We start from the raw sequence: 13,360 nt of genomic DNA on the forward strand, positions 1-13,360 counted from the left end.
TGTGAGAGAGAAAGAGCCCAAACTGATTAAATAAGGCCGGTTAATTACAGCTCCTGGTTAATAAAGGCACTACAGAAGGCAGGCTCTTCTCCAAGAGAAAGGGTGGGGGGGTTTGCCTCTGGGAGATTGTGAATGAAAGACCTCCTCTCAAAAGCTTCCACACAGCAGACTTTCTAACTAGGTCGTTCAATAACAGGCGCATCCTTGCCGTGCAATGAGAAGCCCTCTTGGTGAAGTTTCGAGTGAATGAAAAGTACACCACAATGGCTATGCCGAGGTTTACTTTACCATGGTGATACTGTGCGAAAGAACCGCCCGGGTGGCCTTTTTTCCCCTTAAGCAAAAGACCAATTAAAGCATACGAATGTTTTGCAGTGTTGGACGGAGAAGAACGCTCCTTTTAGATTGTTACCTTAAGTTTGGGAGTGGTTTCAATGAAATGCTGAACATTTACGAGAAGACAAAAGCAAAAGGGAAAATACAATGAAACAAAGCAGAAAGGATATGGGACAGAACATAAAAGCAAGTATACAGTGAAACCAAAACAGTAACTCTACTGCAGCCGTCATCACTAATTGAAATCAAACAGCTGGAGGTAAAGGATAAGAAATGCTTTCAACTCACTGACTGCTAAAAGCTGAGCAAAACATTTCTGGACTTAGGAGTTTGTGTCTTTGAAAATGAGGAATGAACAGTGAGATAAACACAAACAAAATCACATCAAATTTAACTTGTTGTTGCGCAATTAATTAGAGCTGGGAGAATAATCGTAGGTGCTTTTAATGCACATTTTGTCATTGATGTGAAGATAATCTTTCTGCAATAATAAAGTATGACTCTGTATTGCTGCTACATCTGAAAGCACATGAGAATAACAATGTTTTAATTCAAACTCACTTCAAACCTTAATAGTGTTTGAAATAAATCCTGTATGATGATTCCATCGAAGTGTGTTTATTAGTCACGTCAAATCAATAAAAGCATTTAAAAATTCTGTTTATTCAACAACCACTATACACTCTCAGAAATAAAGAAAAGCTAGCTTCTAATGGGGTGGTACCTTTTTAAAGGTTCATGAAACCCTTGAGTAATTTTTTTTTTTTTTAACAGATTTGTTTGTGTTGAGCATCAGTTAAGACTATGTCAGCACCTGTTAGCTTTAATTGTGGGAAAACTGGATAATTTTGAGCTTTTGTAAGCTAATTTCAGCTTCCATGTTTAAAATGATTTTTGGGGCGAGATCAAAATCAGTGATGTAATGTAAAAGTGCAAAGATGAAACGTCAGTTTATTATTATTATTTATGGCGGAGTTTTCTTATCCTTTGAGAAGAGCCTGCTTCTTAATTAATTCATGATTGCGTGTGCTTTCCGAAAGCAAAGCAGACCTGCCAGTGCCAAGCTGTGAGATCCTACCTTGATGATTAGGGGAAACCGCATCCACAGACCCACGGCACACAGTATTTAGTCATTCATGAAGGGTCGTATGTGTTTGTTTCGATGATCCACAAGGTTTGCTGCATGTTTTTCCCTGGGATGTTGTCAGGGCCGATACAGCAAAGCTGTTTGTGTGCAGCAAGCATTTTTGTTGGGAGAGCTGAGAATTGGAGAATGGCGGACACTGTCTTTTATCAGGAGTTCGTTCACATTTAAACACATCGCCGTGCTGCTGTGTTTGCTTAAATCCTCTAGATTACCAGCAGGGCTAATGGTTAGAATAGACAGGGCAAGAGACCTGCTGCACTGAGTTTGCATTCAGACCCAGGGATTGAGGGAAAAGTCCTCATTTAGTGTTTATATAAACACGATTATTTAGAATTATATAAATTACGGTTAAGTGTATATGAAATTACGAATAACAAATGTAGCAGGGCATGAAATTACTGTTTATTTCTTTGCATTTTAATTTTGTAAACTATAAAATCATGGCTCTCCTCACGGGTTGTGTCTCATTTTGTGAGCAAACTGACAACAGTTATTCGCTCCCCTCCTTCTCCCTTGCGCTGCTGGCCATGCTTACTCCTGCCCTTTGCTCGCGGCATATATGATATAAAATTCTGAGGTAGACCTGAAATAAAAGTGGGGGGTGTCATGGCCGTTTAAAAGGTAAACATTTGTTCTTAAAGGGTCCAAATTGGTACCTCAAAAGCATTTATTAGAACCTAAAGATTTTAACAGCTCGCGTACCATTATTTCTAAGAATGTAGATATGCCCTAGGTTTTTTCTTCATTATATATCTGGAGTTTCCACCTCTGCCATACAAAGATTTACTATTGATCACAGAATTGTGCTTCAATGACAATTTGTGCATGACAATATTATATCGACTTTATTTTGATGCATTATCCAGCCTTATGGTTGATAAATAATATCTCAACATCTGTTAAATAAAAGAATTTCTGGTGAGCAGAAAATGGTTCATATTCATAACTAATTCATTTAAAAACCTTATTCATACTGACTAGGGTTGGGGGATTTGGCCTAATATCGAAATCTTGATTAATTAAACATTTTAACTCACTTATGATTAAGGAACGACTATTTTCTTTATTCATTTTATTTTGCCTTCATAGTTCACTAATATGAAACATCAAGTAAATATGCTCACGTATTACAAGTGAGAGATTTTTGAATAAAGCGTACATCTCGGTGCTGCCCATGCTTGTCAACGCTACCAAATCGACCAATTACAGAGCTTGCACCATGTCATCACAACGTGTAGTTACATTTTTTGAAAGATGCAACCGGTATGCAACCTTGTGAAGGTTGTGCAGGACCATACGCGTTTGCTCGATGCAGAAGTTTTAATCAGCCCTAACAGAGCAGGATCATGTGACTCCACACTCTATGGGGAAAATACTAGAAAATAATTTAACTTGGGAAAATTAGATTGATTATAGGTTCTGAATGTCGATTTCGATTATTTTTCGATTAATTGCCCAGCTCTAATACTGACCTCAATTATTTGAAAGGTAATCGACTGCTCTCTCGCTCACTCAAAACAATAATATTAGCAAAATATGTCTACAACAACGATTTGACAAAGATTTTACCAAAAGAACCAAAAATGTAACTATAAACAACAAAAAATATAAAAATAATGATTTTTGTTAACTTGTTTGTTTGTTTATATATTGGTATATCAGCTTAACACTCAAATTAAGCTTGACTCAAATTTTATGTTATAGAACAGTTAGAAACACAGTTCAGCCAAAAGTTAAAATTTACTAACCATATTTCTCTCATATGGTTCTAAATCCGTTTGAGATTTCTTTTTTTAGTGCAAACCAAAAAAATTAATAAAACTCAAGCAGTGTTTGAACAAGTTAAGAGTAAATGATGACATTAACATAACTTTGAGGTGAATTAACTTTTTAATAAAGAATGGGTTACATTTTAGACACAATAGTGTCTGCTTTTATTTCACCTGAAAAGCAGCTACAAAGCCAAAGCAGAACATTGGTGTGCCTTATAAAACACTGAAGCATTACATTTATTAATGAATCTGCATTTTGAACAAATCAATTGATAAATTACAATTCATAAATAATCCAATCAAAAAGAGTCACTTGCTTACCCTGCCAAATAAAAACACCACAAAAAAAACACTGCTTAATTATAGTTATAAAAAAAGAAAACAAGACAACAACAACAACAAAACAAATGTATACGTTTCCTACACTTGCATAGAGCATGAATATTACTTTTGTGAGATAAACAAATTAAACTGCACCATCATCATGTTTGCAATGATTAGGATGAATAAAAGAAATCTCTTCAAACAATGAATCAGCAGCATGCAAGCATGAGCAGTTTTAAATATTTTATACATTACTTTTAAATTATACATCTAAATTAGACATTTGATTTTATATTTTGTGAAACTATTGGCTTGTTACATAAAACATATTAAAACAAAACAGCAGACGAGCTGACTGAAACCCAACATCACTTTCTTCCAATAGGTAGAACTTATGAACAGTATTTTCTGAGTTTCTGTTGTAAACAAAGAAGTGCTGCACTTATGAACACCATTTTAGTATCACTAAGAAACATGTTAACTTTTCTTAAGGCGCCCAGTTCCCCTTAGAGATTCACCTACAGAACTCCAAATATATAACTTAACCATAACACTAAAAGTTGAGCCATTACCATAAGCTTCAACCAGTTTTACAGAAAACTAATTACATCCAAGAATTAGTAGCTTGTAGGTCACGGTTCTTCTGATCAAAACCAGTGGCTGTTCCCCTCAAACGAGCATGTGCATTTAAGCAGAGAGCAGCCCCAAAGGTCACAGTCGCAACTGACTGGACAGTCAACACAAATACTCCAGAGCTAATTAAGCATGACCACACAGAAAAGCTCAACAACAACCTACTGTTACACACTCATCCACTGTAACTGAATTAGATCAGAGGAACTTGTAGATGTGTGACTAGTCCGGGAGCGAGAGGGGGTGGACTATCAGCCTGGATGTCTTTGAAGGGGCCCAGTGGCCGTGAGCTGATGGATGGACTGTCGTTAACTGGATGGGTCATTTGGAATGGCTCTGTCTCAATGGGCTATTTCATCAGAGATCATCCCAACCAGACACTATGAAAAGCCCTTCAAACCATGGACTAAATTCTATTGACTGATTCCAAGACTTGTCTGTGAATGGGAAATAAAAAAAAAATCTAAAAACTCTAAACATCACTTTGTTGTAAGTATTTTTAGATATAAACATGGCTGAGAGAAATAATGCAGAACTTGCATGTCATTCCAAACCTGTATGTTTGACATTCCTGGAAACAAAACCAAGATATCAAATTACCTCAGTGTTGTTTTTAGGTATCCTTTTATGATTGCTTTCATTTAGGCAGATTAGGATTTTAAACAACTTATGCCTTGCATTGATATCTGAACTTTTTTTTTCATTTAAAGATGTTTACACGAGATCATCTATTTTCAATAAAAAACAGGTAACCCTTTATGAATTGTGGCTGTTCGTTTACATGACAATGACATGTTGATGGCCTGACAATGCAAACGTTTGAAAATTGGCACATATCTTTGAAAACAATACAGTATTTTCAATGTAAGCTGCACTGAAAAACACGATTTAGTGAAAACAATGACATTTTTACTTAATACATATTAATTAGGTAGACTTGTACGAAACTTAACCAAAACAACAGTGGTGGATTATGTCTGCAGTTTTTAGTCAATTTAGTCAATATGTGAACAAAACATTTCAAAAACGAAAAGTGAGTTTAGCACAAAATTGGTTGCGTAAACATACCCCAAATTTTTGGTCACATTTTAAATTACTTTAAAAAGCACATGCATCACAGTATACTAGTTTACTAGTTTAATCAATATAACATTTAAAATTATTATTACTGTTGTTGTCTGATTTTTCATAAAAGGTCAGCAGAAATGTTAAGAAAATACAAAACACCAAATCCTACAAAAGTTAGGTAGTAAAGTTCTTATTAGGTATGGGACAATAACCGGTTCCAAAGTGTTTTGTGGTTTGGAAAAGTCAAGGTTTAAAAACGGCTAATATTTTCTGTTATACCGTTGTTATGGTATATATTCGTTTTATTATTTTATTTATATTTTTATGACTTTTTTATTTCCTTTTTTAGGGCAACAGTAACTGCAACAGAAAAGGACCCTCCACCTTAAAAAGCTACTTGTCAGCCCACGATTCAGAATATGCTTTTTAAAAAATCTAATCACTTACTTGCTAATATCCAAGCATGCTATGAAACTAAACAATGGCTTGCTTTATATGTAAAGAAAAAAGATATGCAAATATGTGTTTTTTTAAGTCAATGATTCATTTGAATTATTTATCCTGACATGTTTAATGTTCCAAAATGTTTGAAATGTTTCTCAAAATAAAATATATTGTGTTTAACAGGAAAAAAATCCCAGACATTTAAAAATAACCTATTTTGGAGCAGTGAAACCGTGATATTTTTATCTAAGGTTATCATCCTGTCAGAATCTTATACTGTGTCTTGTGTTCCAAACCATGGCAGTGATGATCCTCTTAGACCAATCTGTGATCAGCAGTGTGTACATCATGTTTTAATAACAATACGGCTCCCTAAAAAACATCACTAAAAGTGGTACTGGAAAAAAAATGTGGTACTAGGAAGGGAACGCAAATCACACCACTCCAAGCAGCTGAAAAGTGGCACAATTGATAATAGATTGCTATTTATTATATGTTTATATGAATTTATTATTTTATAAAAAATGAAAAAAATCTAAAGATGTATTCTGTGTGTTCTGCAGAAGAAAGTAAGTGATATCTATTTTGAATGGCACTATGTTAACATTTTTGGTAAATCATCACGTTCAATTTCATTTGGATTTCCAAGTTTTTGTTGTTGTTGTTTTTTTCCCCATTGCAACAAACACCATTTTCCCACTACAACCATATCACAAAGATTCATAGATCTGATATAATGATGATGTTAGGGTAAAGAATATATGCCAAGCACAAGCGCAAGAGGCAAATCCTGCCTAATCAATCATCTAACCCATCTCGATTACATTTCACACACACCGATCCAGAATTACCATCATTATTCAATTAGGAGGCCTCCGTTCAAACAGCCTCAACTTAAACCACAGCCACCAGCCTGATGGACAAACACAGACAGCTCAGAGACGCCTGAAGAGAAATACTGCAAATGTAAAAGCAAATATACCCAAGCTGAAATGTTAATTACAACACTCTGTACACTTAACAGGTGATATTGAAGAGCCAGGAACTAGTCTTAAATAAGAAACTGACAGCTTACTTAAGATTGTTTGCAATTATTATGCAAATACTTATTACAATTGTGAAGCACTTAAATATGAATGATTGTCATAAAAAAATGAACAAGTATATCATTAACCACTATGATATAGGACTTGAATCAAAGCTAAGATGCAAGTGTACAAGAGTTTGTAGATATGAGGTCAGATATGTTTTTACGGGCACAAGAATATTTACACTGGAAGCAGATAGTCTAGCTTGTGGGAAAGGGCTCTACCTACACGGCTCAATTCAAAAGCAGAAAAATTTATCTCAATAGCAGATACACGGTGGAGGTTGCCAATTTGTGAATGTGCCTGCAAGAGTAATTCATTCGTCTGATTTACAACCAATTATAAGTCTGAAGGGAGAAATGAGGGAGAAGGAGGGAAGTGTGTGTGTGTATGTGTGAGAGAGGGGGAAAGAGGGAGATTATTAACATCTGAGTGTGACAAAGAAAAAAAAGGAGGAGCCAGAACAGCAGTATAGTGTGGCACAGATGAAAGGCCATTTGGGTTTGGCCCCCTACTGCCCACCTCTGTGCGCGCTCCCTCTGAAGTGCGCGCGTTTACACCAACACATCACAGCACCAGTGGCGCAAAAAGGGGGTATGCAGTATATGCGGCGCATAGGGGCGCCACACATGGGGGGGCGCCATTGTGCCAAAACTATTTTTCAATTTTTTCTTATAATTATATATTTTTATACATATAAATGCATATTTTGATTAAAAATATTTATCCTGCATTTTAAATAAATATACAATTGTATTTTATTGAATAAAAAAAATTATACCACCCCTCCCTCTTCTTTGACCATTTGATTGATCCGTTGCTCGGTTACAGTCACATGTTCAAAATGGAGAGAAGAGTAAAGAGACGTGGAGCGCGAAATAGAAAACAAAAAGAGAACAAACAATGCCTTAAAATGAAAAGTGCCATGACAAATTGGATAATAAGGGATTGGTAAGCTTAACCCACACTATTATTACCATACGTTTAATCAACTTCTAATGTTTTTGGGAGCGACGGGCAGCCATATCATTAATTATCGCCACTCAGTCACTGCATGCATGGGCTTTTACTTAACATAAATGCAGGCGAGGTGGTTTTGTCCAGGCAGGGGGACAGTGACGCACCTAACTGCGTCCGAAATCGCATATTTGCATCCTGTATAGTATGCGAAAAACACTATAATTCTATAGGCTAAAGCCATGATGATGATGAGCTGGTGTAAAGTTAACTTTATGGTAAACGCTTTTGATAGTAGTAGATTTATGGACCGTCAACTTCAAAAGAGAACATTTTTTATTTACTGCATTTAAATATTGATTACAGTTACTATAGTTATTTACAAAAGAGCAAAAATGAATTTAGTTTGATCCTCTGTTTTGTTTGATAACAGAGGTGTGAATCTGACTTTAAGAATGCAATGAAAACATTTGTTTTGTTTATGCTAATATAAGATAATATTACTTGTGTTTCAAATAAAACATGTTTACATATTATTGTGTATTTGTCTATTTACACACCTGAATCTTAAAGTATGCGCTTTCATTCATCTTCAAATCGCGTGTATAGAAGCCGTCTTTATCACTATGGGGTGCGTCCGTCACTCAGTACCGTTATACTGATTCAGAGGCTGCATAAGGGCGGCAATAGACGCATAAAGCTTTACTGGAAAGGACGTGAACGCTGCCGTTTTTACATTAATTTTAACGTGCTGTCAATCCAAAATAATGTGAAAGCTTAATTCTCTTAAACAGTTCTTGCATCACATTTGAGATCGGCTCTGTGCAGCTGCTACTTTCACTTTTCATAGAAACATTACAAAGGCAGAAGAAATAAGTGAAAATACACACACGGAAGAGCGGATAGAATGATAAAATATGGTAGATTTAATTTGGCAAAAACGAGAGGGTTTATAGGTATGAATTGCATACGTTGGCACACACATTTAAATTCATAATAATTGAAAACAATAACATGCAGTCACACATCCGTGTGTAAAGTTCATGTAAAAGTTTTATCAAAATAAACTGTCAAATCATACTTACAGTTGAGCTCAAAAGGTATGATTAATCTGAAAATTTTTCTTTATTATTACTAATTAATTATTTTGCAAAAATAAGAGGGATTACACAAAATGTATGTTTAAAAGTAGGCTACAACCATAAATATTAGGGCCAGACAGAATCTGCAAACATTTTTTGCTATTTCTGATAAGAATTACAGGCAGAAAATACTACTTAACCAACTGTATTGTAAATAAATCATATGAACATTTTAATATTACTATTATTATATCACAATAATATTAGTGAAATTAATTTAAATACTGAGTAAATATAAATGTACACAAATTTACACAAGTAAATACATAGACTCAATGATGGGCTAAAAATCTGTAGAAAACTGCAGATGTCTGCGCATGTAGACTCCGTGTGAGCCTACTGAATATATTTTAGACAAAATAGAAAATAATACTTGGATTAAAAAATTCCCCTATATAAATTTTAGATACCTAATTATAATGATTCTTAACCCTGTTAAAACTGATACGAACAAATAGTCAGAATATCCTCATTTTTTGGAACTGTCATGTTTATTAATCCCATCAAGATCCATTTTTATACCATATACATATTTTTTATAAATTTAGTATGTATCATATTGATACATCAGGCCTTTTGGTAACTTTTTTTGCTTAAAACTAGTTTAATTTAGTTCCCAAAAAGTTTGCCTATAACATTTTGATCAAATAAAACATTTCAGGCAGTTTGTCTCTATTTTTTTAACTAAACATTGTACAGTCTTTTTTATTTCACTTTGTAAAAGGTGTGATAGCAATTTATTGTTCATGTGAAGACAGACCTTACACCTCTCACATATGCATGTGAGAAGTTATTGCATTTTTAAGTTCTTTTGCCCTTTACGACTCCCATATTTATCATTTTGTTTGGACAAATGTACAAAAAGAACAAAAACAAGACATGTCAAGGTGTTATAATCATTTGGTGAGGAAAATGGAATTAAGAAGAAATTTGGGAAGGGATGAGATGTAATTCTTTGTGACTTAACATGCTTAATGTAATTATACTTTCACTACTTCATACTATTTCAGTTGCGTTCAGAACTTCGACATGTTGATTAGGAAATTAATATGGGGGGGGGGGGGGGGGGGGGGGGCAAAACTTGAACTCGCATACATCTGAGTAAATGTGCAGTTGCGCCCCTGCACAGCACCACAACACAATCTGCCATTTGCTGTGAAAACACACTTTTAATTGTATACTGAAGTCATTTAGGTTGCCAAAGGAAGATGTTTAGGATTTATAAAATCCGTATGTCGGGCTTTGAAACTTTAAACGATAGAGGTTTGCACAAAACCAAATTAATGTGAGGTGTTTCGATTTTCACAAACACTGTTGTGCTATACTTAATATGTGCAATTTGGATGGCGCCATTGTATAGTAGTAACGTACATATAGCTAATGATATATCTTCAAGTCGTATTATTAATAAGAAATGACATTATTTATTGATTTATGTGCAAATATGATCACACACTCACTGACTGGAGGAGAAACTAGGCTACCACTGCAGATGTTTCTGATGAACACTGCGAAAGTAAACACTGAATCTTACGAATACAACGTCTAAATCTCTGTATTCATATCATTGAAAGCCTTTAAATGAATGAACGCACGCAAACATGACTGGAAACAGTCAATCAATAAATGTACAATTGTGAGAAATTCATTACGTCAACATGTGTTTAAAAGTCCAAATGTTTCAGAAATAAATAACTTTTACAGTTTATGAACGATGCAGAGCATTTCAAACAAGCATGAAGCTGATTAAATAGATAACGTTATACATAATAGTAGCTAACACATGACTTGCATCTGTCCTGAATTACCTGCACTTTACACTTCCACTTAACTTTTCAAAATAAAAAGCCATTCACATTAACAAAAATAAATAAATTACAGTTTTTTTTAAAGTGCAATTAAAAGACACCAGCTTAAGTTTTAAAAGTGTATTTTCCTACCTGCATGGTGAGAACACCGAGCTCCTGAGTCGAAAGCTTCTTCATCTGCACGGCCAAAACTTGAGCCTCTTCCAGGATCGAAAACTCACTATCAGCGCCACAAAATCCACAACAAGCAAACACCAGCAGGGCGACTAGGCTCCACTTTGAGATCTCCAGGTTATTCCAGTTTGGTCGGGAGTGTTTGCTCCACGCCGCGAAGGAGAATCGAGGTCCTGTCCGCGACCGACTCGCCATTGTGGCTCGATGCGCTCCTCCTGCACGGGAATAGCGTAAAACTTCACCGATTACTTCCTAACTTTTCCGTTTCGCAGCTCCAGCTTTCCGGACTCCGGTAGGGTTACTAAGTTGCGTCAAGGCATAGTTTTAGGCACTCGAACTGCGGTAAACAGACCAGCATTAGTTTCTTGGATTGTTGGCGCAGGGTAAAGTGAGTGAGAGTGTATGTGTATGTGCGTGCGTGTGTGTGTGAGACGGAGCATCACAATGGGAGTGAAAAGCAGGAGGCGCGTCATCCAAACACCGTCATGGATTCCGAAGAGCAGCTGGATTTGGATCTAATCCCCGTGATGTTGAGACTGGCTTACTTGCTGTTTGGGGTCCCAGAGGCCCTTGTTTTGCTCGTTTGAAGTATTTTCAAAACTCAAAAGCCCATTTTATGCCCGACTTTTTTTTTTAAATTGGTGTCATATGACTAGATAACTGGGATTTTTTAATTGTAGGCTAACTTGGAAGAAGACTATGTTTGTGTTTTGAGTTAAACTTTTATTTGGAAATCATCAGAGTTTTATTAAATTATATTAGATGTTTTAAAACGTTTATTTATTGAAAATAATATTTATTTGATATCATATTTTTATTGGTTCGAGACTCGGCTGGGTCAGTTGGCATTTCTGTGTGGATCTTGCATGTTCTCCCCATGTTTGCGTGGGTTTCCTCCGGGTGCTCCAATTTTACCCACAGCCCAAAGCCTATAGGTGAATTGGGTGTGTGCTAAATTATCAGTAGTGTCTGCATGTGAATGAGTGTGTATGGATGTTTCCCAGTGATGGGTTGCAGCAGGAAGGGCATCCGCTGCGTAAAACTTATGCTGGATAAGTTGGCAGTTCATTCCGCTGTGGCGCTGTGTTTGCTAGTTATTTCACTCACCCATTTTTCTTTGGCTTGTTATCTTCTTTCTCAGGGGTCACCACGGTGGAATGAACCGCTTGTTAATTGTTGACTGTTATACCATTTTTTACTATTTAAATCATATTTAAATTATTTGTTACTTTTGTATATTATTGGAAAATTCAAAAAAGAAAAAATTCATAGCCCATCTTCCATTTATGCAAAATATCATGAACTGAATTAAATTAAATCACAAGACATCAAATCGCCAACACAAAAGTAGTCAATAAATACAAAATATCATCAGTATATCATCAGTGCGATTGCCATAAATACATTATGAAAAATATTTATCACTCTTAAAAATTAATTTAATAAATGGCAAGAACCACAGAATCTTTTCAATTTACTAAAGGTTCTTGAAAAAATTATCTTAAGATTATTATGCAGCCGCCAGATTGATAACAGGAACTAAGAAAAGAGGTCACATCTCCCCTGTCCTCGCCTCATTGCACTGTCTTCCTATAAAATTCAGAGTTGATTTTAAAATCCTTCCTTTTGCATATAAAGCTTTGCACAATTCTGCCCCGTTTATGTCAGCAAGCTTATTAGGCCATATACAGAGACCATTAAGGTCCCATGATTCCTTTGTTGATCCCTTGGTCTCGCTGCAAATCAAAAGGTGATCAAGCTTTCTTTGTTGCGACCCCAAGGCTCTGGAACAGTCTCCTACTGAACATCAGGATTTCTTCATCCTTACTTTTAAATCTAACTTAAAGACTTATTTTTACTCCCTTGCCTTTGGGTGACATGTAATTTCTTATCTGTATTTTAGTATTACATATATACATATATATTTCCTTTTCTTACATTTTTAATACAAGTTTCATTTGATTTGATTTGATTAAATATTTTATCGCATTGTAAAGCACTTTGGATCAACTACGATTGTATAAAATTGTTCCCTATATAAAAAAAGTTTGCACTGCCTATTTAAAGATAGATTATTTAAAAAGTTCTTCAAAGTGAAAAAAATGGTTCAGGTAACTGAACTAAAATACTAAATCAGGTATTTCACTAAAATATTCGTTGGCAATAAAAAAAAACTGCTAAACTTTTTAAATATTTAATTTAAAAAAATTTACAAATAGTTTGAATTTGCAGGCATTTTTGTCAAATTTACTGTCACTGAATCCTGTTTAATATCCTGTTTCATATCTGATCTCTGGTACAGTCTCAAATAGCATGCTGCAATTCACAGTTTAAGAAACTGTCAACACGTTGAAAACACGTTTATAATCAGTTTTTCTAAAATGAAAACATCAACACTATGAATATTAGCTATCAAAAGAAGCTAGAACTTTATGCTTCAGAATTTGCATGGTGTTGTGAAATCCAG

The 13,360-nt window shown here is 35.1% G+C and overlaps 1 protein-coding gene and 1 long non-coding RNA gene across 3 annotated transcripts in view; one reads left to right on the forward strand and one right to left on the reverse strand.

The window, feature by feature from the left end:
• The window catches only part of cachd1 (cache domain containing 1), a 152,444-nt gene extending 141,123 nt beyond the window's left edge, over window positions 1-11,321 (reverse strand). For both annotated transcript variants that reach the window (XM_087257443.1, XM_087257444.1), the window contains exon 1: window positions 10,852-11,321. In XM_087257443.1, the coding sequence (XP_087113569.1) occupies window positions 10,852-11,088 (237 nt within the window). In that variant the 5' untranslated portion in view covers window positions 11,089-11,321. The remainder of the gene's footprint in view (window positions 1-10,851) is intronic.
• Window positions 1,092-11,321, forward strand: LOC147843549 (uncharacterized). The gene is made up of 2 exons (XR_015493778.1): window positions 1,092-7,390; window positions 10,041-11,321. It is a non-coding gene; the product is annotated as an uncharacterized LOC147843549 (long non-coding RNA).
• Window positions 11,322-13,360: the final 2,039 nt, after the last annotated feature.

Source organism: Danio rerio, chromosome 6 (assembly GCF_052040795.2).
Source record: "Danio rerio strain M-AB ecotype USA chromosome 6, GRCz13ab, whole genome shotgun sequence".
Classification (NCBI taxonomy): Eukaryota; Metazoa; Chordata; class Actinopteri; order Cypriniformes; family Danionidae; genus Danio; species Danio rerio.